Raw genomic sequence first — 24316 nt, forward strand, 5'->3', positions numbered from 1 at the left:
GCGTTCTACGCGCCCTCGTCCTACGCAGGCAGGATGGTGAATGCGCGTGCGACTCTCGGAAAATCTAATGCGCCGGTCGTTTCATCGATCAGCCCAGGAATCTGCTGCTGGACCACCCCTGCGGGAGGCGACCCACCCTGTCGCGGACGTGAGGCGCCGCGCCATCGTCCTTACCAACCTATTTACCCACCTAGCCATTTACTCGAGCGGCGCCTGATATTAACAATGGGCGAGGCCATCTTGGAGCAATGATAAGCGAAATACGCGTATTGATAGTCTTCCTCGTTTCGAAGCTAAAATGTGTATCGTTGGATTATGACAAATGTGATCGAGATATATAAATATTGACAATCTATTTTCTTTAGCGAGACTAATAACACATATTTCACGGCATAAATATTCTAGCTCCAGCCATTTAAAATACGAATAGCGTATACGACCGAGTAAGAAAAATAGAAATTGTAGAAGGAAAAATATTTATATATATAAAATCGATATGACACAAGAATGACATAATTATACGAGTCTAGGCTTAGAAATCGTTTTTCGTTCATCCTTTCAATCCGCTCGTACTTTTGTTAGCATCTTTATATATGTATGTCAAGATGATTTTCTGATCAGCTAAGCGTCATTTTTTGTTAAAAAAAAAGTCTCAACGTCCTTCAACGTCATATCCAACTCGAACACGATTTCCCAAGTACATTCCGTTACTTCGTCTGTCTTTAAAGTATCTCCAGAATTTATTGAAGGACTGATCTCTATACAAACTTCCATGTTATCATCCGTATCGTCGGCTATGCTTTTCGCTTCTTTGCTGATTGTTTTACATATATCACGCCATAATTTCTTTTGACCAGGATGAAGAATTTCAATAAACTTCTGAAAACTGTCCCAGTCCATATTTTCACTGTTCTCAAGAATTTTGCGATAAATTGTTAAAATATCGGTGTGCTCATCAACATTACCAACGATATCTTTTAACGATGTATTTTTGTAAATAATGTGCCACGTGACTTTTCTCGTAAAATTGTCTGAAAGTCTTGTTTTTTCCAGCTTGTCAGAAGAAATAGCCATATTTTCATAAGAAATCTTGACAGAATCTTTGAAGTTTGAATCTTGACTACACGTATTTACGAAGTTATCTTGTCTTTTAAATAAACAATTCTTATCTTGCGATAATTCAGATAATTTGGTTGAAATACAAACGTTTGCGAAATTATTTGTCATCTCGTTTGAATGAACGAAACTGGCATTCACGGATTTAGAATGCTGCAATTTTTCATTATTTGACGTGTCAGTTATTAAACATTTTTCATGATGAAATATTGAATCCTTACCGGATACTATTTTATGAATTAAATGACAAATCTTTTTCTGTATTTTCGGCGATAATCGAATAAAAATATCAGAATCGTGCACTCGTAGTTTGCGTATTGATTTTTTTGCATCCGAACGCCTATCGTTTGCAATTTGAGCTCTGACATGTCGAGCGATATCCAGAGAAGGCTTTGACGAAACTAATTTGCGGCCTCTGGAAATGTTCTCATCTGCATCATTTATTTTGTATTTTTTATTTAAAAACTCTATCCATTCGTGTATAAAATTCTCAGTAGATGACGAGCTAAAAGTTGTGGTACTTTCTCCTCTTTGTTTTAAAGTGCAATCTTCAAGAGAATCTTTTTCAATGTAATTACACCAATTATCCATGTTTTTTGCCGTTTCTTTCGTATTAGAACGTCGCGAACTATTTGTTGAAAAGTGAATGTTCTCTCTGTTACCGTCCATTCTTGGCATCAGTAAACAACGATATTCGTCCAAAACTATTTCGGGCAAATGTCCCGTTTTGTCGAATAACCAGAATCCAGAATTATATTGCGGATAATCGTCTCTACTGTTGTACAAAATGGTGCTTTGTTCCTTTCTTACGTCTTCGAAGCTAGTGCAACGTATTTCTTGTAATTTTGAAAAAAGTTCATCCTTTTGCTTGTCCAATATCGTAAATTGACCACGTGCCAAATATTTCACAGTATCGATAATCGGATAAATATCGCCGTGTTTCTCGAACAGTCGCTGCGAATCATGGATCTTTTGCGCAGTTTCAAAATGCATATCTCGCGCCAGCACATCGTCGATTTGCGATTTACATTCATATGAAATCTTCCTTACGATCTCTTCCTTATCAATATCAGCATAGACTTTCATCGCAGTCGAAGACTCACATTTATCCGGATTATTATTTCGCGCAATTCTATTGTAATCGTATTTCTTATTCCTTTTTGTTGTTTTAAAATCTGTAAACAATCTTTTAATGGCATTATTATTAAAATAAGATTTATGTTTAATGATATTCTTGACGTCGACTTCCGTATCGGAAATATTATTAACTTTATTCGGATTTCCAATACAGTTCTTTATTGCGAAAGCGCGCTTTTTAACTGGCAATGATTCAATTTTGTTCAATTCGTTTTTATATTTAGCACGACCGTCTACGTTAGAGCCATCGATAGATATTCTCGGTTGCGCATTATTCTTCAAATCTGGGAAATTTATTGAAATTTCTAATTTCTCCTTATTTTGGTCATTATTAATACAATCACGCTCGGTATTTGTAATCTCGGCATCTCTTGTCCTAGCTCTTGTGCCATTCCCTTTAATCTCTTCAGTAGCAGAATGCAATCCTGGGATATAACTTATTACTCCGCAATGTTCGCATCTGTATAATGAAGAATCGTTTAAGAGAAGATCCTCTAATCTTTTATCATCACGCTGGCTTAACAAACATTGCAATATTAGCGAAATCTCATTACAGCAGTTATTAGTCAACGAAGAAACTTTAGGATCAGAGTCTGTAATAAAGTCAAGAATCTTATAAACTGCTCCTAACTCGATAAATGGCGCGTTCGTCGCATTATTTATGTCAGGATGTATTTGAGAATATGTATTTTCTTTATTAATTTTCTTATTTATTTGATCATGCAATTTTTTCTCATTTTCGCATAATGCACAAATCAATCGTTTATCTGACTTAGGCGAAGGATGCGAAATATTATGATTCAATTTTTGATAGGTAGAAGATAATGATGTAATTTGAGATTTTTCAGCGTTTCTATACGCGTTCTCGTTTTCTTCTTTATTTTTATTGAACGATAGATCTTGTTTACTCTTCTGCTCACGTATAGTACTTAAAGTTCTTGTGGAAAATGTTATTGTGTCATTTGATAATGTAGCTTGAGATGGGATTATTGTTACTTTCCATGAATTATCATGATCCATGTTCGAGAAGATGCAATATTTGTTCGATGATTCTTTTGACGATGCATTCTTCTTTATGTTGATCTCTACAAAAAATTGAATTATTATTAAAATCTTTGAGATTATATTTATATATTTATTATTATTAAATATGTTATTATATAAAACTTTTTGATAAGTAACATAATTACCGATTACGTTTTATACTTATCTATCGGTTTCAAAATAGACTTCAAAAATTATCCATTATTATTGATAAATTATTATCAATTTATAAGATTCTTGTTGTGTTCAAAATTGAACAATTAATATTTAATTATGTTATGAAAAATATCCTTATCAAAATTATATATAATTATTACACATATGTTGGTTATAAATAAAGTTTGATAAAATCAACATGAAATTTGCCATTTGAATGTTTTGCTTGTAAATCTCGCACGATTTTGCGATTATTCGCGGAATCTGCATTGTGGTTTGAATATACATTCTTCATAGATTTTAATATGCAATTGTATATATACATATGTATATAATAATTAAAGATTAAAGTTTGATTCTAACAATTATTCATTATTTATAACGCATACAATAATGTATATAATAATATTTTATCTTATCTTATAGCATTAAATTAAATAATTATTTAAAACATAAAATTTAATTCGTTTAAAATATTTAAAAAATATTTTTATTATCATGATCTCGACGGAAGCTGCATATTAAATAATACGAATAATAATTGCATATGATTGATATATGTAGAGTCTACGCTTATGAAAATATAAAAAAATGACTATCTAGTGTCCCGTCAAAGACAACGCGTGGAAGAGGTTTCCTTTTGTGAGAATGCCTCAAATCATGGCAGAGACGTTCGCGAGAGGACTGCTAGACAAGATAATGGTAGACGTTCTGGACGTTATAGATCGCGACACAGAGGACGGTAAGATGTTCGGCAAGCGTATGTATGTTTCGTTGACGTAACGACGCATTCAATAGCGGCATTATTGTCATCTGTACGTCGATGTTGTACATCGTTACATAATACTGTTTTAGAGCAGCACGGTTTTCCGACATACATTTCGCACAAATAATTGCGCGAACAAATATATATAATAATTATTTGTAATAAAAAGACATAAATAATATATTTGACAAACTGTCATTAGGAAAATCCTGGGAGCAGCACGAGGAAACAGACGATGCCCAACCGGAATTTGTGCACATATCGCAAACACAAGAACATATACACGTGAATTACAGTAAGGCTGAAGAAATAGAATTGATCGCCAAGATAGTCCGCGACTTGCACGATATACCGATCGGAGACTCGCGTTACGTGCTACCGCCTTCATTGTTAGCATTAGAGAAACAGGTAATTAAATGTAGCTGCACATAAAGAAACCACACCCCTCCGAGACATTATTCAGTCATAATCAATCACAAGGGTTGTAATCATTTAATCTTTACTCAAGCTAATTGCATAAATATACAAAAATCATGACAAAATTATTTATGAGTTGAGTAATCCAAAGTAATAAAATTGCTTTCTATTTAAATTGCTTAAAGTTTCTCATTTATGTTGTATTAATTTTAGCTAAAAAAAATCTATAATTAAATCAAATTGGAGCAATTGTGAAAATCCGATTAAAGAAATATTTAAACTGCAGTGCAGTTTGCAAAAGGAAATTTGAAATACAATCAACCTTGTGCATTTATTTCATCAGAGGTTGCATTGAGTCAACCGAGTAGCATTTAAAAGACTGTCACGTGCAAAGAGGTCTTGCATGTGCAACCGGGGTTTGCTCTAGTGTCTGCTCCTGCGCTGCATTAATTCCACGCGTAATTATTCCCTGCGTGTGTCACGATAAGAAAGTTCACTCACGAAACACGCATCTGTTCTCGCTTGTATAGGTGAAATGCGCCGTTGACGGTGTGTCGCTCACGAAGGAGGCAACCGACGTCGCCGAAACTCGGCACACGACTCAGGGTCAAGGCGACACGCATCGGATTATACACGCGATCCTCGATCACCCACCGATTGACCCAGCCGAGTCGGCGAAACCGACCTGGAAAGAGAAGGAAGACAAAACGGTTAACGAAGCGACTAGCGTAACCATCGGTCTGTTGCACCAGCTAATCGAAGAGCTGGAGAACAAGGCAGTTTCAGTTTACTCCAAGACCGACGCTTCTTCGACCAGTAAAGAACGCATCGCCATTTGGGAGGAGAAGGAGGAACAGCTCGTTAGAACCATCGAGGGTAATGTTGCCAATGAGCAAGAAGTTACGATAGAGACTCTTCGAGGGAGCAAGTCGACTGGTCGTCCTCGCAACATCGAGCTTGATGAAGAATTGAGATCTCACTCGACTCAGTACGTGGCATCCAGCTCGAGAGAGGTTGGCCTCGAGGAAATTCAGATTGAGAAACGCGGATCCAATTCACTATCGTCATTGAAGCCATCGCGCGACGAGGAGCAGATTCTACCTATCGACGACGTGGAGAAACGAAAGACACTTGATGAATCGATGAAGAAGAAGAAGAGAAGCTTAGGCAGCAGATTGAGAAAATTCTTGCGTGCCGTTTTCAGTCGGCAGAAGAATTGATGCGGATGCTCGGGAGGAATGTTTGCTTCGCGATCTATGTTACATGACGACGATCCCCTCGTGGAACGGCTCTTTAAATGCGTGTTTCAGTAAGGGAATCATCTCGTTCATTCGCAAATCCAGCGAATAAAAATAACCGTATAGTCATCAGCTGGTTTCCGTAACTCCGGCATTCTTTACGACCTAGACGCGACACGTGAATTTAAAGATTCTGTACATTCCTAAATGTTAACCGCGCAAACATTATACGAACGCGCAAAATTCTGTAAAATATAATAAAAAAAAATAAAATATAAAATATATAATCTTGTATCGTGTATCACGTTCTTGCAATAGTTGAAGAGATTTAACGACAATAGTGCTGCCTAGAGCTTGATGCAACTTCGAAGGCCAAATGTATTTTCGCCTGACGCGTTCACCGGACTCTGCAGATCTGGCAACCCTGACATAAGAATGCTGTCGTCGACGTCGAAACCCCATTTATCGTAGCAGGAAAAGGTACCAGCTTCTCGAGGCTTCTCGAACTGTTTTTGGATCGCGGCGTTGCCATGCCCCGTGTCGATCCGGACCAAACTCCTCTCGAAGACCTGGACCTCAACATGATTCTAGTGTGTCCTCTGATCGTAGCGCCATCTGCAGAAATAAAATGAGTAAATTTGGTAAGACCTGGTTCCACTCCTGGTTCAAACTTCGTTCGATCAACATCCACTGGCCTCAGACAATCAACAATGGTAAGTCTCTATAAATTCGCAGCTTTCTTCTATTTTGAGATCGAGAATCACCCTGATACCTTCTTCGTGTTTCTACATTTTTTCGATAACTCCAACAACTCTTTCAATATCATCCATTTTAAATTATGAATAATGGATAAATTTAAAACTCTTTAATTTAATTTTAATAAACTATACAATCAGATCATTCTTATAAATTATTAAACTATAAAATGTCTCAATGTGTAATAAAAAAAAATCTTTTATATTTCAGGCAGACCTCAGCGGCAAGGATGTTGAAAGTGAGTAATGCGATCTCCAAATAACTTCTTTTCTCTGACGCGCTTCATCGGAAATAATTAATGAAGATATATTTATACCGCAGTCGATGAGTGACTCCTACTATTATTTTATAACTTTTGTGTGTGATGCTATCAGAAGAAAGTGGCAAGAGTTTCAAACAGAAAATCTAAAATTCTATTGCTCCGACAGTAAAATTCGTGCTAAAACATATCACCTTTAACCGCTAATAAAATAATATAAAATCTTGTTAAAGTCATAATTTTTATAGTGCTTTATAAAATACGCATCAATAGTGTATATTATAAAATACATATTATATATGGTTTAATAGTGCACATTCTACAAAGAGGAGTTTATAGACAAAATTATTTTTAGTAACTGTTATTTAATTACTAAAATTATTTAACAAGATATTTAGGGGATAAGAAAATAATATTGGAGATTTTTGAAAATCTTTTTTTATGTTCTTTAGTAGAGTTTTAATATTTTATGAATTATTATTATCAATTTATACGACAGAGAATTATGCTTCTTCTGTTCCACGATAGAACTTGAAAATTGATTTTTTTCATATAAAAACCTATTGTTTTTTTTATATTTATTTTTTCTATATTGACTGTAATAACTACTTCAATTAATCAAATTAATCATAAATGCGAGGATTTTCTTCGCTATATTCTATTTCCAACTCGGATGTCATTTTCATTACATAACGACTCGTCAAGTAGGAGGACGCAACCATTCCGTAGCGTGTCAAAAATAGGTTGGGAGACTGTTCTTATATGGTTCGGCGGGGGTAATTTGACCCACTGCTTCCACCAGCGAGTTCTTCAATCGTTGTTGGTGGGGGTTGCCGTCTCTGTCTCAAAATAGAATAATATTTTTGAACCAAGTACGCACACGCGGTGTGCACTCCATGTCTACGGTTGGTATTAACCCAGATTTCGCATATGAAATATTTGAAGAATGAACTAGATACTGAATGTAGCGAGGAGTATCACGCAAATATTCAATGCAATGATCCCATTGTCGTTAATGTCTCTGCTCATCAGCGAACGCGTTCCCGAAGATTTCCCCATGCTGCTATTTGAGAAGAATATGTACAAAATGAATCTCTTTGTCGAAAAGGGGCAGAATTCGCCTTCTCCATTTACGATACTGACGGCACCAACGTCATCGATGCAGTTAACCTTGGCGACGTCCTTCGCGCGTTGAACTTGAATCCCACGAATGCAACCATCGAGAAATTGGGCGGCACAAAGAAGAAGGGCGAGAAGAAATTGAAACTTGACGAATTCTTGCCTATCTTTAGCCAGTGCAAAAAAGACAAGGAACAGGGTTGTTACGAAGACTTCCTTGAATGTTTGAAGCTATACGACAAAGCGGAAAACGGAACAATGCTCGGCGCAGAATTATCTCACACACTTTTGTCGCTTGGTATGTAAGATTCACTCTTTCGTAAACATTTATTTAAAATAGGGAAATAAAATAGATTATAATTTGTGTTGTATTATGACAAGCACATTTTATTTTTACATATAAAATATAATTCCATGTAATAACAATTTTTAACACAGTCATATATTACACGTATAAATCTTAAGATAAAATAGTCTGTGCTTAATTCGATTATATGTTGAAAATAAAAAATGAGAAAGAAAGCAAGCTAATTCTATCTAAATAATCGTACATCGTAGGTGAGCGTCTCACTGATGTAGAATGCGATACTGTACTGAAGGATTGCATGGATCCAGAGGACGAAGACGGTTTCATCCCCTATGCTCGTGAGTATTACAGTTTATTCTAAGTCGGAAATACAATCCCCAGAAACAAAGGAAAGTGTTAAATCACCTGAATCCGTAAGTTACGTTGAGATATAGAGCACGTTAGTTTGAAGAAAAGATGTTGAAACCCCTTTCTACTTTGTAAGATCCCTAAATCCAGTTCGTTATTAGAATTAGAAACCCCCCGTGTAAATAAAAAAATATACAGTTGAAAGATCCCTTGATTCCGGTTCGTTATTAGAATTAGAAACCCTCCGTGTAAATAAAAAAAATACAGTTGAAAAATCCCTTGATTCATTATTAGAATTAGAAACACCCCGTGTAAATAAAAAGTATAGTAAATAACCCTTTGATTCATGATATGGGCCCCCCACAACTGATAACTTGCGGCAACGTGAAGAAGTCCCCCGGAGAATTCAACTTGGTCCCTCCCTATCATTTGACTCTTCCACATTTTTGTGTTTCGCAGCCTTCTTGAAGAAGATGATGGCGCCGTTGTAAACGATCAAGGTGTTTATCGAGACAAAAATGATCCATCGTGAGTATATCCTTTAGTAGTCCATGCTTATCAGTTACCTATATACTTGCTTTTTGTCCGTCCATTTCTCTCTGCGGCCTCTTTGTCTCTCTGTCCGTATCTATTAACATCGTTTCGCTCGCCTTTTCTCGTTGAGCACATTCCAGAATTTATAGGACGCAACGTTGCAGCTCAACAGGGATGCTGAAATCGATAACCCGCTTCTCGCGCCGAAGGCTTGCTCGCGCACGAAGTCGATGACCTGACGAGATCATTCGAGCAAAAATTACGTGGAATAAAATGATATTCTTTTACAAAATAAAGAAATAGAAAATAATATACATTAAATAAAATGTTAAATCTTTAATGTTAAATGCTCAAACAAGATGTTCAATTTTTTATTTCTTTGAATTTTGTTTTCTTAGTTATTTTACGAAATTTAATTATAGATATAAATTATATTTAATTATGCATAAATTATGATTTAATCTTTGATCTTTTTGCATCCTAAACATTCTATGCAAATTATTAATGCTTATTATATATCTACAGTCTATTGCTTCTACGTCTATCGCTTTGTTATTGAGAAGAATCAACTATGATATGTAATACAAACTAAACAATGACTGACAACTAAATATAATGCATATTTACGCAAACTAATTTTCGATCTTTAAATGTATGTACGTTTATCGTCTCTATGAAAAATATGCTTAATTACGTGTCGATACATTTTCCCTGCATAAAGATGTGTTCTGACAGTTCTATTCTGTTTGCAGCGTTCCTTAAAAGACTATGTGAAAGGGCGGCAGCCGGTGCCGACGATTAGATAAAGGATGACTATCGTCATCGTTTATCCACATCAACGAAGGACACACTAATATTTACTCGTCGCATTCGCCACAGCACTCATCCCCCCGTTTGATCATACATCGCGCGATCACGTGAGGATCACACAATTTGACAATTTGCACGTAAACAGCAATACGAAATCAGCATCGTCGAAAGACAAGCATTTTATCAAAAGAAAAAATAACAAAGAAGGCAAATCCACGCAAACATTTCGAGTACAAAAAAGAAACAACATTTCACCTCGAACGCATGTAGCATTCGATTCGATTTCACACATTGTTGCGATACAAACGTTTATTTAAACTCACAGAAGGCAAAATATCTTAATATAGCAACATTGTGTACAAAGTCGAATAAAATGATCAATGTTAATTTATTTCTTATTGTTACTGTAATAAATCTTTCCTCCCAAATTGTCAAAGAGGATTAAAAATCGCCCATCATGCATTATTATTTTTAAAAATTTCCTATTTACAATATAGATTCTCTGAGATATTTTACATATAATATTCTCCTTTTTGAACATATAATATATTTATAAATTTCACAATTTAAATAATTTATACACGTATTGTAAAATCTAAGATATTTATTGTAAGATTGCAAAATGAAAGGCTCTCATTAACATAAAGAAATTTTTCAGTAGTATAGCTATTATGTATGACTATTTTCGTCTGACATTTTCTTGCTCTACTTAAGCAATCGCGTGAGAAACAGACAATAAAGTATGTCACTGTCGAAATCTATTTAAAAACCGAGAGATGGAATATTGAATTACGTTTTTTTTCTATGTTGCACACACGAAATATAATATATAATAATATAATCATCTTTCTTTCAGATTTTTCAATTATATCATACATACAATACTATTCGAATATTGATTGTACAAAATCTCTTTATCAAAATTATTCTCAGACAAATTTAAATATTTAGAAAATATCAACAAGTTTTTTTTAACTTTGGGAGATAAAATTGAAATTAATAAGAATAATTTCTACATGAAACTATAAATTTTATTGGGACAAAATTTGCATAAAGAATCTAAAATAATGAACAGAAATGTGATAAATTCTATATATAATGTTTACACTTTATGTAATACAATTTACGGATTACAAAGTTGAATTGGAAACAGTCTACACCAGCTGATTCATGCTTCGCACATCTCTTCATCTCGAACGAACGGCAGAGCCGAGTTCGATCGATAAATCGCGCACGCTGCCGCGAAGCGTGGATTTTAATCGCGCACGATCTTTTTCTCTCTCTCGTTGCCACTCTCGTCTCTCGACATCTTCGTCACCTACCTGATGATACAGAGCGTGTTTTCCGTGGGTGGATGGATACGACGCGGTTCGTACGCGCTCGGCAGACTTCGCTCACAGGGACAGAAGAGGCAGGCGTGGGGCCTCTGTACGATCCCGGCAAGCCGGTGGCGGTCGAATCAGTCGGTTCAAACGCGTCGTAAGCGCCGCGTGCGTTTCAAGCACCTCCCGGAGTGTGACACCATCGTTCGTTGTCGCGCACAACTCATTCCTCGCATATTTCTTTATCACGTATACGCGTGTACATCGGACGGCCTGGTTACGTCGTCGGCGCAACGCGCGCGCGCGCGAAGTGCGACAAAGTGCGACGAAAAAAAAAAAAATAGAAGGAGACAAATCCCTCTCCGAGAAGTGTCAAATACTCTAACGCCCATCGTCTAGAGATCGTCGAGAGGATGACGGATGTCCAGGTGAATCCGAGTGGCAGGTTCCAACATAGCGACGCGCAGCAAACAGGTTGGTATCTCCCGGACTCTCACACAGTTTCTTCGTGTCATCTTCGTGTGGCGACGTTTATTTTCACGACCGACAACCTTGAGGTCACAGTGGTCCACGGATGCTGTTTATCGGAGCAGCGCGCGCGCGTACCGCCATTTTGACCCGCGGAGAGAAGGGATCTAATTTTGCAGAAAAGTTGCGATCATTGTCAGGACACTGCTGATTTTCTCACGCGATTATTTAAATGAGTTTGCGTGTCGACGAAACGAGACGTTCTTCTGATTTATTAACCGATCAATCCGGACGTTGTAGCAAAAAACGCGGGAGTACGTCTCTGATGTCAGGGACAATCAATGATTAATAGATGATTTGATGTCACCCTCTCTTTCGGAGCTTATATATGTATATCGAAACTGAAACATATATATAATTGGATGGTGTTTTATTAAATTTGGCAAAAAAAAACCATAGATTTATCATAGAAATAAAAACTCGTACTCTATCACTAGAATTCTTGTTTCCGTCAACTTTCTATAGAAACATCTGCGTGAATAGGAAAGACAGCTTTCCCTCAAACACACAATACCATCTCTTTACATTAAAAAAAATATTTTTTGGAATATAAATTAAATATTTTTTTAGAAATTTTTAGAATTTTTAAAAAATTAGTCGATACAGATAATAATTAATTTTCTGGTTATTTGCTGAAAACATTTTGCTTTGTTTTTGTTGACTTATATGTATATCAGTTGACGCAGACAATGATTGCGCAGACTATAATTGCTTCAGTTTTTGCATCGCAATACGCATACTATGCATATTAAATCATAAAAAACTGCGTTCATAAGATTACAACAATATAATCTTGTTTGTCACACAAAACTTTTCGTTCAAGATGATATATATATTTCATCTCATGGCTTCTGATTTTTTATTAAACAAAAATTCGTGAAATGTATAAAATATTATTTACTTTATACGTATATTATATTTACATTTTTTATTATTTTTATATACTTTTTATTTATTATTATTACACATAATTTTTATTTTTACGTAAAAAATATACACGATATATTGCAATCATTAAATATGAAAAAACATATATGTATCACATTGCTTTTTACCAATGACGACAAACACTTTCATTCATCATTGACAAAACGAACGTGCAACATCTGGCGAAAATGACATGCATGGATGAATAAGATATTTGAAATGAGATATATTTTTGTGAAAAATAGAAGGCATACTAAATGCAAAATCGGTTATAAAAATAAAATCACATTTATCAATTTGTAAACAAAAATTCATAATAATATTATATATATCGAGATTGCGCAGATTCTATATCATGCCAAGATAAAATACATTTTTATTGATAAAAGATACGATATATGTATGTAGGCGATGCACTTAACATTTTATTTCACATATATGCTATACAATATACTTATTTACATAAAATATACAAACAACGGTATCTCGAGTACTTCTTCAATTGTATATTTACATCAAAATTGAATTTATGATATGACCGAGAAAGAGGAAACTATAATATTATGCTTGCAAAACGCATGTAAAATGTAAAATATTCCATGAAATATGTGCGCGCGCTTGTCGGCATTAATTATAAATTGAGAGATCCAAATATTGCACGTGGGAACTAACAAGAAGTAGGTATCGTTACGAGGTTTGTGCATAGATTCATGAGAAAGACTGTACGATGGCCTCAACACGGCGGGGGCATTATACTCGGAATGATGAGAAAATCTGGAGCCGTATGAGATTGGAAAGCTTCCATTAAGTACGCTACTGTTAGTCTTTTAATCGTGCTCTCCGCTGTATATTTCATACACGATTAACGCCTTCTGTCGGTGGGATCAATCGCATATGCGATATGGAAATCGCATATGCGACCGCCAAAGAGAAAGTGCATATTCGGTTTCGTTTATTGCCGTCCGTGCATGTAGAAAAGTTTGACAGCAGCCTCGTCCGTATCTACTACCGTACCTGGCACCGGTGTACTCGACGAAACTTATTCTCTTCGCTGTTATCTAAAACGTCGCGGCTGATCTGACATTTATGCCAGTTTAGGTGCGATAGCGAAACGATCGTTAAAAGTGAAAGAAAATTATACTATACACAAAAATTTCACGTGCATCAAATTCGCGATATTTTAAAACGCTCCATATACACATTGAGTCGAGGAAGCAATTAGGTCTCGCGATTGTTTCCGTAATTTGCTAAATAAATCAGAACCGACCCAAATTAAATAGACCCTCAAGGTCTTGATGATGAGTAATGATCACGCTCTTTCCGTACGTCACCCGTGTATCTTTATTTGAGAAGGCCAATATTTCTTTCAACTCTCGTTTGACTTATCGCGACACAAACATTGTACAATAATACGGATAAAATAATGTAATATGAATTCAAAAAAACGTATAATTTCTTCGGCTCGAGAAGTGAGCATCTTCGGCGGCAAACGGAGCAGAAAAAACGGCGCACGAAAAAAAAACGTTCATCGATCAATTAGAAAATTAATGAGCGGCAATGAGTTAACGATGTCTCGTGGGTGTGTATAACTGCCGGAATTATCAAGACTCGCCTCCGATGTAACAATTACAATCGAGACTTTTAATTGGATGACCGTGTCGCGACATTCTCGAAAGCAACGATGCTTCGGTGAGGCAGGCATCCGCTATTTGTCCGCCACTTCCGGATACGGCCAGATTCAGAGGGGATTTCGCAGTTGTCCCAATTACAACGCAGATGTTGCCCAAGGGCGTTTTATTAAACCGGCACATTCCGAATTTTCTGAAATGGAGCATCCATATATTTTTGTGAAAAATATTAGATGTATGAAAATAAAAAATATATATGCATATCTTTTTTTTAATCAATTGAACTATACTTAAATTATTTTAATATTATAAAAATATATCTTACAGTTAGCCGACATTCGTAAAAAAATTAACTTAGAGAATTAAGTCGTAATGATATTATAAAGGAAATCTTAAACATAATCTTTATTACAATCTCAATTTGCGTGACAAGCGCTAATCTGTTGATGGTATCAGTACTCTGTGCATTGCTTGTTCGGTTTCTTCGTCATTAATCGTTACACTTGGGAATTAATGGGTCGTAACCAGGCGACGCGAGTGTGTGCGTGGAGTTAACGCGCGAGTACTTAGCGGAGTTACGTGAATACTTAACGTTACGCGAGACCAAGGTTCTACTCGTTACCCACGTCCCGCTTCGGGCCCTAACGTTCGTCATTACATACACGACATGTATTTATGAACACTCCAACACGTTTTACAATCTCTCTTTTGAAATAAAAACGTATAATTTTTATTTATTCAGCATAAATTTTTATTATTTAACTTATCATTATCATTACCCTGATGCAATTGAACCGTTTATTTCTCTCAGATGTCAAAGTACCGAAATGGAGTACCTGTTGCAAAAAAATGCGATGGAATTTGATGATTCAATATCGGTTAATTTCATGCAAGCTCCAATAACGCGCTATCTGCTGGGAGCACGATGGCACGCGATGACAATCAGCTGATTTTCGACGCACGCGTTTCAAACACGCTATTACAATTATCCTAGATAATTATTCTGTACGTAAAAAGTTGAGCAAACTCACATAGATTATGCCTCGCTCGGTGCACAGTATCGACCAAACTAACCGCGAAACATCGCAACGACCTGCCACAAATTGCGAAACGCCGGCATGCCAACGTCGGTCTTATTAGCAGAATCATCTTGGCAATTCTCTGCACTCAGGTTCAGTGACTGGTTGGTTGGACGCTGTTTTCTGTCACAAAGAAAGACTTTTTTTCAAAGACTGATTAATTTCAACAATTCCATCGTATCAATAACGGAGAAATCGAATAAACAGCGCAAAGTGTTGATATTATATACTATACATTATTAAATTAACATCTGTCATGCAAATTAAAATTGCAATAAAAATTGTTTCTTCCTAATATTATCATGAGCTAATCATTTAAATTAAATTTTTACGACTATAGATTGGCATATGCTAATAACTAAAAATAAAATAAAATAAAACTATCTTAAATAATCAAGTTTAAAAAAGTAATAAAAATAAAAGATATATATTTATTTTTATTTACAGAATATTTTTGTGAATTGCATTTTGGAAAATTACATTTATTCATTAGCAATCATAGGGATATCTACTTTACAACAGAGCCCCATCGGCTAAGTGTCGCACATTCGCGAGAACTCGGCCGTTTAAGCGATGCTCCAGTTAATGATGTCAATATCTGGTTGTAATAACGCACGCCATTTAGTTGCAAAAAGCTGCCAAGGATATTATTTATGCGTGCTTTAAGGGAAAGTATTGAGGAATCTAATGTTGAATATCTCTAACTTCATTTCATTTAAATGCAAATTAAAAATAGAAAATACCAGATGTATGTTTTAAAAACGTAAATTAATATTTACATATACATATATATATTGTATATACGTATATTTACTTATGTATAATTTGCTTGATATAATAACTTACCACATACAATATTTACAATCAAAAAAAGCTATTTTATGACAGATTATTTATTGCAGTAGGCAAGATTAGAAAACTTTTATAATGCGATTATATATTCGCCAACTTATAATAAATATACAATAATCGATAGTATAAAATAATTCGATATGTTACATATACGTCGAGGATGTACAAGTCAACATACCTGTTTACCTGCGCGAAACAGCGGCGATAACAGTTTAAGTGCTCACGGTTTCAACGATTACGTCAGCTTTAAAATTATATCTCGCGACATAATCGCCGGAACCGTTCGCGCAGATAAACGAGCATGCAACGGATAGAGTGTCTCGTAATGCACGCTGACCGATCTGTCAATGTGCGCAAGGTACTTTGTTTATCTCGAGAAAAATTAAATCTACCTCCTTCAAGCTAATGTTAATCAGCGATATCAAACAGCTCGCTCGCATGTTATAAAAATAATATTCTACGTATAAACTACCTACATGTTTATCTAAAAAAAAAACAAATAATATCGTGTATTAATTAATAAAAACATATCAATTAAATAAAAAACTAATTTAGTTAGAATCAATGTTATGAAAAATGGAAAACTAAAGTTGGCAATAAGAATTTTAAATGTTTACTTGACACTATAAATAGAAATTTTATACTGTAAATATTTACATTTATACAAAATAGAATGTAACAGCAAAATTGTAGTAAATAGACGTGTGACGTAATTTAGATTAAATAATTCTAGTCACGATAATCGATGATGTCATATCTTGTGCACAAGAGTTGTGTAAGTGGCTGAAGGCGTGATATTATTTGATTATCTGGGTTTCACGAGTTTAATATAAATATATAATTATATAATAGGTTCTTGTTTAATATTTATAATGTCGATGTCCATAAGAAACAAGGAAGTCATAAAAGAGGCGATCAGACCACGTGTTCATTAAAAATTCATACGTTTGTGCATCACGAAAAAAAGTATATATATTTATATAAAATATATATATACGTGCATATATTATCAATAAAGTTCTGTTGGATATCAATTTCTTAAGCAGGTGTAACATGTTATCGTTCGTAAACAATAAACAAATTCGACAAATTCAAACAGATTTAAAAAAAACTGAAAATTATAGAATTTTATTTTAAAAAAAAGGCATTATAGATGATTTTTATTTATTTATTTTAATATTATTTATTTGGTGATTACAATATTTATACTTATATAATTTTTTCAAGCGATGTATAAATATTTGTTAAATATAATAATATTTATTCATTAACTATATGTTACACAGATTCTTGCTGAAAATATAATTTGCTTGATTTTTTATGGATAATAAAACACTAATGAATAATCATCTTATCTTCCTCAGAAATAAACTTTCGTACAAACTTCTAGCAAACGTGTCTGAGCTCAGGAAGACAAACTTTCGTTGCATTGAAAGTGCAGTACGTTGGCGTCAATATACCCTCCCATAACGCACGTCGGTGAGGGTAAACCAGGAAAGGGAGCGCGTAGTCATACAAAGGCTGGGTAAAGGGCGAGGGTAGAGAACCCCAGGAGGGGTTTGTACCGGAGTAGTAGACGAGGGAATCGATAATAAAACGGCGCGATGACGCGCAGCATCCGTGCTGAAGCCGGTTTGCGTCGTGCATTTAAGGTTTGCTGAATTGTGTTCTTTTTGGAAACGAAGACGCATGAAAAATTTTAAATCAACAAATCGCGAATTACACTCCGATAATGAAATTATTTAAGTTAAAAAATGCTGAAAAATGTTTACGCTTATAATTATGAAGATACTTCCATGTTATCACAAAAGAGCTGCAGAAAAATAAAATAATAAAACATGCAACAACATATTAAAACTGATAACGTTCTTACATTTTTTACAATATGCTCGCTTAAAGTGTACAAAAATAAAGTAAAATCTTTATGATTATTGTAAACGTAAAAGAAGATCGTCGTTAAAGTAAGTAAGTAAGAGAAAAGAATTAGGTTTCGATTAGATATGTAATGTACAAAACTGCTAATTGTCCTCTCTCATTGTTAAACGATTCAACGTCGTTCTTTAATACACTTAATGAGACGAGTCGTAGTCGAGCGACAGTGATCGCCTTTAATTTGCTCGAAACGACCGGTGGGGCACATCCGCCCGTGGCAATCGTCATTATTATTCTGTGTCTCGAGATATCGAGGCGTGACCGATTGTCTGCGTAGGATTGCCTTTGCACGATATCGCCTTACCGATAATTTTACGACAAGCGACTAATGGACCAGATCGAAGTCCTGATCGCGTAATTGTTCCTGCCTTATTAGCGCAATCGTCTATCACAAGTTATTCAGTGTGTGAAAAAACTGTCGACTCAATTAAAGATCATTGCTATCCTCGATTAATGTACGTTTTTCTGCAAACGGGTATAACGAAGAAAGCTATTTTTATTCAACTTTTTTATAAAATATTTCCATTTGTATCTTGTAAACAATGTTATATGAAACAGATTATTCAAAGTTACATATTAATTAAATATTATGTAATGACTAATAATAAATATTTGCGACAGATATAAATTTAAAAATTACGCATATTATTATTTAGGCAGGACCAATAATTTTTAATTTATAGCAAGTTAAACGTTAAGTACATTTTCAATTCGAATTATCCAATTGTAATTAAATAACAATTGTAATCAAATAAGATGTAATTACACAATATAATTAAATAAGAAATGTTTGTAAGACCTATCTAAATCTAAATGTGGGAAAGGAAAGACAGAAAAAATAGAAAGTGAGAAAGAAAGAAGCAGAAAAAGCGTGTGTATGAGTGCGTGCGTGCCTAAGTGGTTGCATGACTGCATCTCTTCACGTAATACCGTCGAATTCAACAGCTTTAAACAAGTACCTACCGGTCTATACCGATCCGCGCCAAGAATAGCAACGTGTCACCTTTTCGTTATCCACTAACTAATTGTCGACATGTATACGTGTGTATGTGGATAATATAAATAAAGTATCGTACTTACTGATTGCATGATCGGTCATTTAATTACTATTTATACTGCAATTTGTCCGAAAATATTATTGCAAAGAGTGTTGCTAAAATATTAAAAGAAAAATCATTAACACATTTAATTAGATGCAAATAGATACACAAAATCTTAGACACATAGAGATTTTTAAAATATAATATTGTATATTAGATATATCTTTTTTCACACAATTGCGCTTGAAAAATTTTAAACAGCACAACTAATACTAATAAACTCATTTAATAATATTAATAAAATGAAAAATTTCAAATATGCGCACACACACAATGTTATAAAATAAATAACTATATTAAGATAATAATGTTTTAATAGATATAGCTAGAGAATAAATTTTGACGTGATCGGTAAATATAGTAATTGTAATTATATTACTTAAGATTATAATATATTTAATAATAAATAATGCTAGCATTACATTTTTAAAATTCTTACGCGAAAAAAAACATTTACAATCAAATTTCTCGAGAACGTTTATACATAAAACTGCCGCGTGTCACCAGAATATAAAAAGATCATGGTCACGCAGAGACCACCTAGATATTCATGGAAATGATCTCTCCAGTGACTTGAGTTACAGCGAAAAAGTTTCAATCAACTTATTATTTAATCGAAAGGGAAATATAAAGCATCATCGAAAGAAGAGATTCACAGCGTAATAATAAAATAAATAATATTGAAAAGTAATGCAATCGTAAATAATGATAAAATATGAAAGAAACAAATTTTTTCTACCACACAAATCGCGAGAACGTCTAAAGATTACGCAATATTCATGTTTGTTGGTCCGCTGAGGGAAGCCCAAGCACGGAGACATCAATTTTGCAGTCCGTCTTGGCTTACCATATAATAAATATCAATGACGAGCTTTGTGTGGCTATGCTGCGCTTATAGGGGTAAGAGACAAGCGAGACTATCGATTCTCATCGATATAAGAGGCTGTCCGTTGGTACGCTTCAAGAGGGGACCTTGCAGGGCTTCCGTCAGGGTAGATTAGCGCTCTTCGAGTGAACACAAGGCTACTCAGAACTCTTATACACTAAAGGAGAAACGAATTTTTCTCTTTTCTTTTTCTTCCTCCATTCTCATCTTTTGAAGCAAACTATGCTTTGCAGTACGCAAATTTTAATAAAAATGTTGAAAAAATATATTGCAAGCCATTATGAAAGAATACATTAGAATAAAATAAATGTAAACAACATTATTTGTGTCTCTTATATAATAATTATATAATAATTATAATTAAAATATTGCCTTAGGATATTAATTGTAAAAATTACGGTTCATGAAAATTGTAGCAAATATATATTCCATCGAATTTCTTTAGCATTAAATAATATAAATAATTTAAATTTATAATAAAATTAAATATTAACTACGAACTTAAAAATAGTATGACACACATTTCTTAATTTAAAATAAAATAATTTGTACATCTATTTGTTGATTAATAGTTTCTGTATCTACAGAACAGTTATTCGACAAGTTTATTAAAGCTCTAGATAACTAATGATGCAGGTATCAAAAGCGAAAGCTCATGATAACCGAAAGTTTTACACTCTGTCGGTATCGTGCTTTGCTCGATAGATACGTTAAACATTCGAGCTTTTCTCAATTCGAGCTTTCCTACCGAAGAATAGCTAGAAATTTTATTGATAGCCTCGTTCTACCAGCGGTATGCTAATATCGTTTCTATGTCGTATGCTAATGCGTTATACCATATGTGGATTTGGTTATTCACTCAAAAATCAATAGTTCCCGCAAGAGAAATTGCAAAATTAATTTCATGTACGTACTATATGAATATTAATGATCAAACTTTCCTACACGGCAACCGTCCCATTCAGAAAATGAATTTCTAGTTGAATTTTGCATGTCACATATGTATTGCGTAGACGTAGACTACATAACTTGTAGCCTGAATCTTCTTCAAGCATACTAAACCAACTTGCTATATTTGTACAAAAATGTAATACAAAAAAATTATAAAATTTGCTTGAAATGAAAGAGATGAAAAATAGTAGAAAATATAGTAAATTATTAAATAATAATCATAATTTCTTTTTAATAATACGCTATTATTCTGTGTATGACAGAACTCCGTTTCATTTAATATTTATTTGTATTCGTACTATTATTAATTGTAAACGATCGATCCTGCGTGACAGGATGGTGTAAACCTACAGTGGAAATTCCATGCGATCGTTCATTTTGATGACGCTGACTGTCATGCAACTGAAGGGCTAAATCGCTGTAGTAAACTTTTGTTCCTTGATCGTGTACCACTGACAGGCACGGATTTATTACAATCGTCGATCTTATAAAATATATATGTCAGATATATATATCTAAAATACATTGACATTAAAAATTAATATTCACTCGCATCAAATTAGAATACATAGAGTTCTCTCAATCCGCAATGTAAAAATTATTTTCATTTAAAAAATTGATATATCTACACAAGCTTCATTTGCTAATGCTATTTAAAAAGGTCACATGCATTGCTCATAAGCGTAGACAATATACATAAGATGGGAAAAACATAAATTCGTTTGTGTTGTGTTACTAGGTCGCTATAATCATATATACATTACAACTATACATGCATTGTGTGGATAAACGATTTTCTTTCTACTAACATTTCTCTGTCGTGCGCTCGGCATCGATTTTCTTAACCACGGCATTAAAACATCACGCTAATTTTGCACGACGATTAACAACCGTCAAATTCTACACTCCTACGTCTCGGTAATTTTACTTTACTGGCGAGGTCGAGCCGTGATTGCGCCATCCATTTTCACGCGTCGTTTTCGTTTTACGTTATCATCAAACGTCAGTTCCCGAAGAATCTCGAAAAATAACTTGAAAAATTTTTCTTCCAGGTAAGGGCAACAAGATGAAATCTATACGCTTCTTCCTTCGGGGGCGTACGTCATATCAGAGCCAGCACCGAAGCAAAAAGTCTCGTCCTGTTTTTTCTCTCGAGAAAAACAGATAAACGCGAAGATCTCGGCGAAGAGAGGAAGCACAGCTGATCGATCTCTCGTCACGTTTCGCCGACGAGATGCGGCGACTCCGAGACGCGACTTAACTCTCGGAGTCTGTTCGCCGATAGCATCGTGGTCGAGGCATCTGCATCGAGGGTTAGAAGGCCGAATGAATGGCCGGATTGTCTTCGAATCTGAGAAGAGTTCGGTATGCGAACGAATACCGACCTGTTGTGCGATAGAGTTAAGAGGTAATACGTTGAAACGTTATGAAAGATCGAATCAGGGAAGCTATGCCAACAACGTTTCACGCATTCAAAGGCTTCATATACCCTTAATCGTTGATGATTAAGGAGACTCTGCCGTGTCATAATCGGCTTTCAAGTAGTTATACTGTAATACATATTCATTCTAATGTCACTTTCGAGAAACTACGAAGATGGAATAATTATTTTATAATAGCCACAAAAACTTCTGCATTTCTGCTCAGAAAATATTATGATGAAATATCCTTGTATTCTTGTCAAAATTATCTTAGATTTAGATGAGAAACTTTTCCGATTCGTAAGAAAGTTATTTCATCGAATTTCATACAACTTTGATTTTAAAAGAAAATTTGCAAATGTCCCACAAGCATTTTCAGTGTTTGAAAAGAAATGTTATTATTGAACAATATTATGCAAATTGTTTTAAATTAATTTTGTGAGAACATTTAAAATTTTTTTCAGTTAATTTACTGTCTGAAGAATAATTCAAAATGTATCATGAATGTTTATTTTAATTTTTATTGTATGAGTTGCAATTGTTACTGATTAAATTGAACTATAAATTTTTCTTGCTAAAACTTTCTTATCAATAATAATCGTAAATATCGAGATTGTCCATTAAAATAACACAGAAAGAGATGCATGAGCTTTCGAGTTTTCTTTATTCCATGTGTGAGCTTCTCCCATGAACATATACGAAAACGGCCGTGCCCGATGCATTAAGGTAATAACATCGAAATTGAAGTGGCTAGTATATATACGAGGGTGCGTCTCACGCTAGCAAGTATCACTAACCGTATTTAAGCAGGAGATAAATGTAACACACACATAGGCTTGTCCAAAAAAAGAACTCGGCCATAATCGAGAGTTCAAAATTGCATTCTCCAGAGGGGCTGCAGATGACAAATGTTTCTCACACAATCGCAGAGCGCACAATTCTCAAACAAGTTTTTTATCGAATAAAAATATACGAGAAAAGTTAAGAGAGAAACAAATAGCAAATTGTGGCTTTCACTTATTCGTAATTCTCTTATTTGGAACCAGCGGGACATCGGTGTTTGGAACCCATCCTAATCGCTGGAAGATTTGGCACGCTATATGGAATATAAATTTACAAGAGGCGACATGCAGTCCGCGGTGAATGTCCTCTGTAGAAACGTGATAATTAAGACGTTTCTAAGAGTGTCAACGTCCCGGAAAACTCAATAATAACGTTGCATGTGCAACAGTAGCTCCTTGCGAAGTAATATTAATTAAAGAGACTCGTATACAAATTTAAATAAAAATTCAAGTTCCTGGATGCGTCTACGCGCGTCTTTGAAAGTCCATACGAAATACGAGAAATCTTTCCAAGACGTTGCATACGTGGATGCAACCCTTACGACCCGTCTGCAGATGCACCACGGTCCTGCGCATACGCGTACCAGCCTCTCTCTCTCTCTCTCTCTCTCTCTCTCTCTCTCTCTCTCTCTCTCTCTCTTTGGAGGGCCGTGTTATTTTAGAAAACTGCGTAGAAAACCCGATCGCGCCAGAACATACATAATTTATCGATAGATTGTCTCTCCCGCAAGTCCGGCTTCGTATAATATATATAATATTGTATATAGTAGACGTCTGGTCGGCGAATAGTAGTGCGCAGGGTAAGGTTGTGTCCCCGACTGGGCGTTGGAGCGCAGGAGCA

At 34.8% G+C, this 24316-nt stretch overlaps 3 protein-coding genes and 1 long non-coding RNA gene across 6 annotated transcripts; 3 read left to right on the forward strand and 1 right to left on the reverse strand.

Annotated features, from left to right (window-relative positions):
* Nucleotides 1–110: 110 nt before the first annotated feature.
* LOC114942545 (uncharacterized) lies at nt 111–6268 on the reverse strand. Its single transcript, XM_029317930.2, has 2 exons — nt 5138–6268; nt 111–3338 (listed from the first exon to the last, which is right to left on the reverse strand). The coding sequence occupies exon 2, from the start codon at nt 3271–3273 to the stop codon at nt 622–624; it is 2652 nt and encodes an 883-aa protein (XP_029173763.1). The 5' UTR covers nt 3274–3338; nt 5138–6268; the 3' UTR covers nt 111–621.
* On the forward strand, nt 1907–6384 carry LOC114942546 (uncharacterized). 2 transcript variants are annotated; one of them, XM_029317932.2, is made up of 4 exons: nt 1907–1955; nt 4057–4195; nt 4422–4627; nt 5167–6384. In XM_029317932.2, exons 2-4 carry the CDS (start codon nt 4102–4104, stop codon nt 5854–5856), a joined length of 990 nt encoding a protein of 329 aa, XP_029173765.1. In that variant the 5' UTR covers nt 1907–1955; nt 4057–4101; the 3' UTR covers nt 5857–6384. The 2 variants fall into 2 exon arrangements, with proteins under 2 accessions (XP_029173765.1, XP_029173766.1); XM_029317933.2 differs by lacking the exon at nt 1907–1955 and having other exon boundaries at nt 3969–4195.
* Nucleotides 6385–6526: 142 nt separating this feature from the next.
* Nucleotides 6527–10460, forward strand: Mlc1 (Myosin light chain alkali). Of its 2 annotated transcripts, XM_085484577.1 has the most exons (6): nt 6528–6587; nt 6841–6868; nt 7998–8306; nt 8567–8653; nt 9123–9191; nt 9950–10460. In XM_085484577.1, the coding sequence occupies exons 1-5, from the start codon at nt 6585–6587 to the stop codon at nt 9152–9154; spliced, it is 459 nt and encodes a 152-aa protein (XP_085340703.1). In that variant the 5' UTR covers nt 6528–6584; the 3' UTR covers nt 9155–9191; nt 9950–10460. The 2 variants fall into 2 exon arrangements, with proteins under 2 accessions (XP_029173767.1, XP_085340703.1); XM_029317934.1 differs by lacking the exon at nt 9123–9191 and having other exon boundaries at nt 6527–6587.
* A 1280-nt stretch (nt 10461–11740) lies between these two features.
* LOC146722591 (uncharacterized) lies at nt 11741–19358 on the forward strand. Its single transcript, XR_014925105.1, has 2 exons — nt 11741–11803; nt 17734–19358. It is a non-coding gene; the product is annotated as an uncharacterized LOC146722591 (long non-coding RNA).
* The last annotated feature ends 4958 nt before the right edge of the window (nt 19359–24316 follow it).

The sequence above is a fragment of the Nylanderia fulva genome, unplaced genomic scaffold, assembly GCF_048542155.1.
Source record: "Nylanderia fulva isolate GAGA-0341 unplaced genomic scaffold, ASM4854215v1 Scaffold3, whole genome shotgun sequence".
Taxonomy (NCBI): Eukaryota; Metazoa; Arthropoda; class Insecta; order Hymenoptera; family Formicidae; genus Nylanderia; species Nylanderia fulva.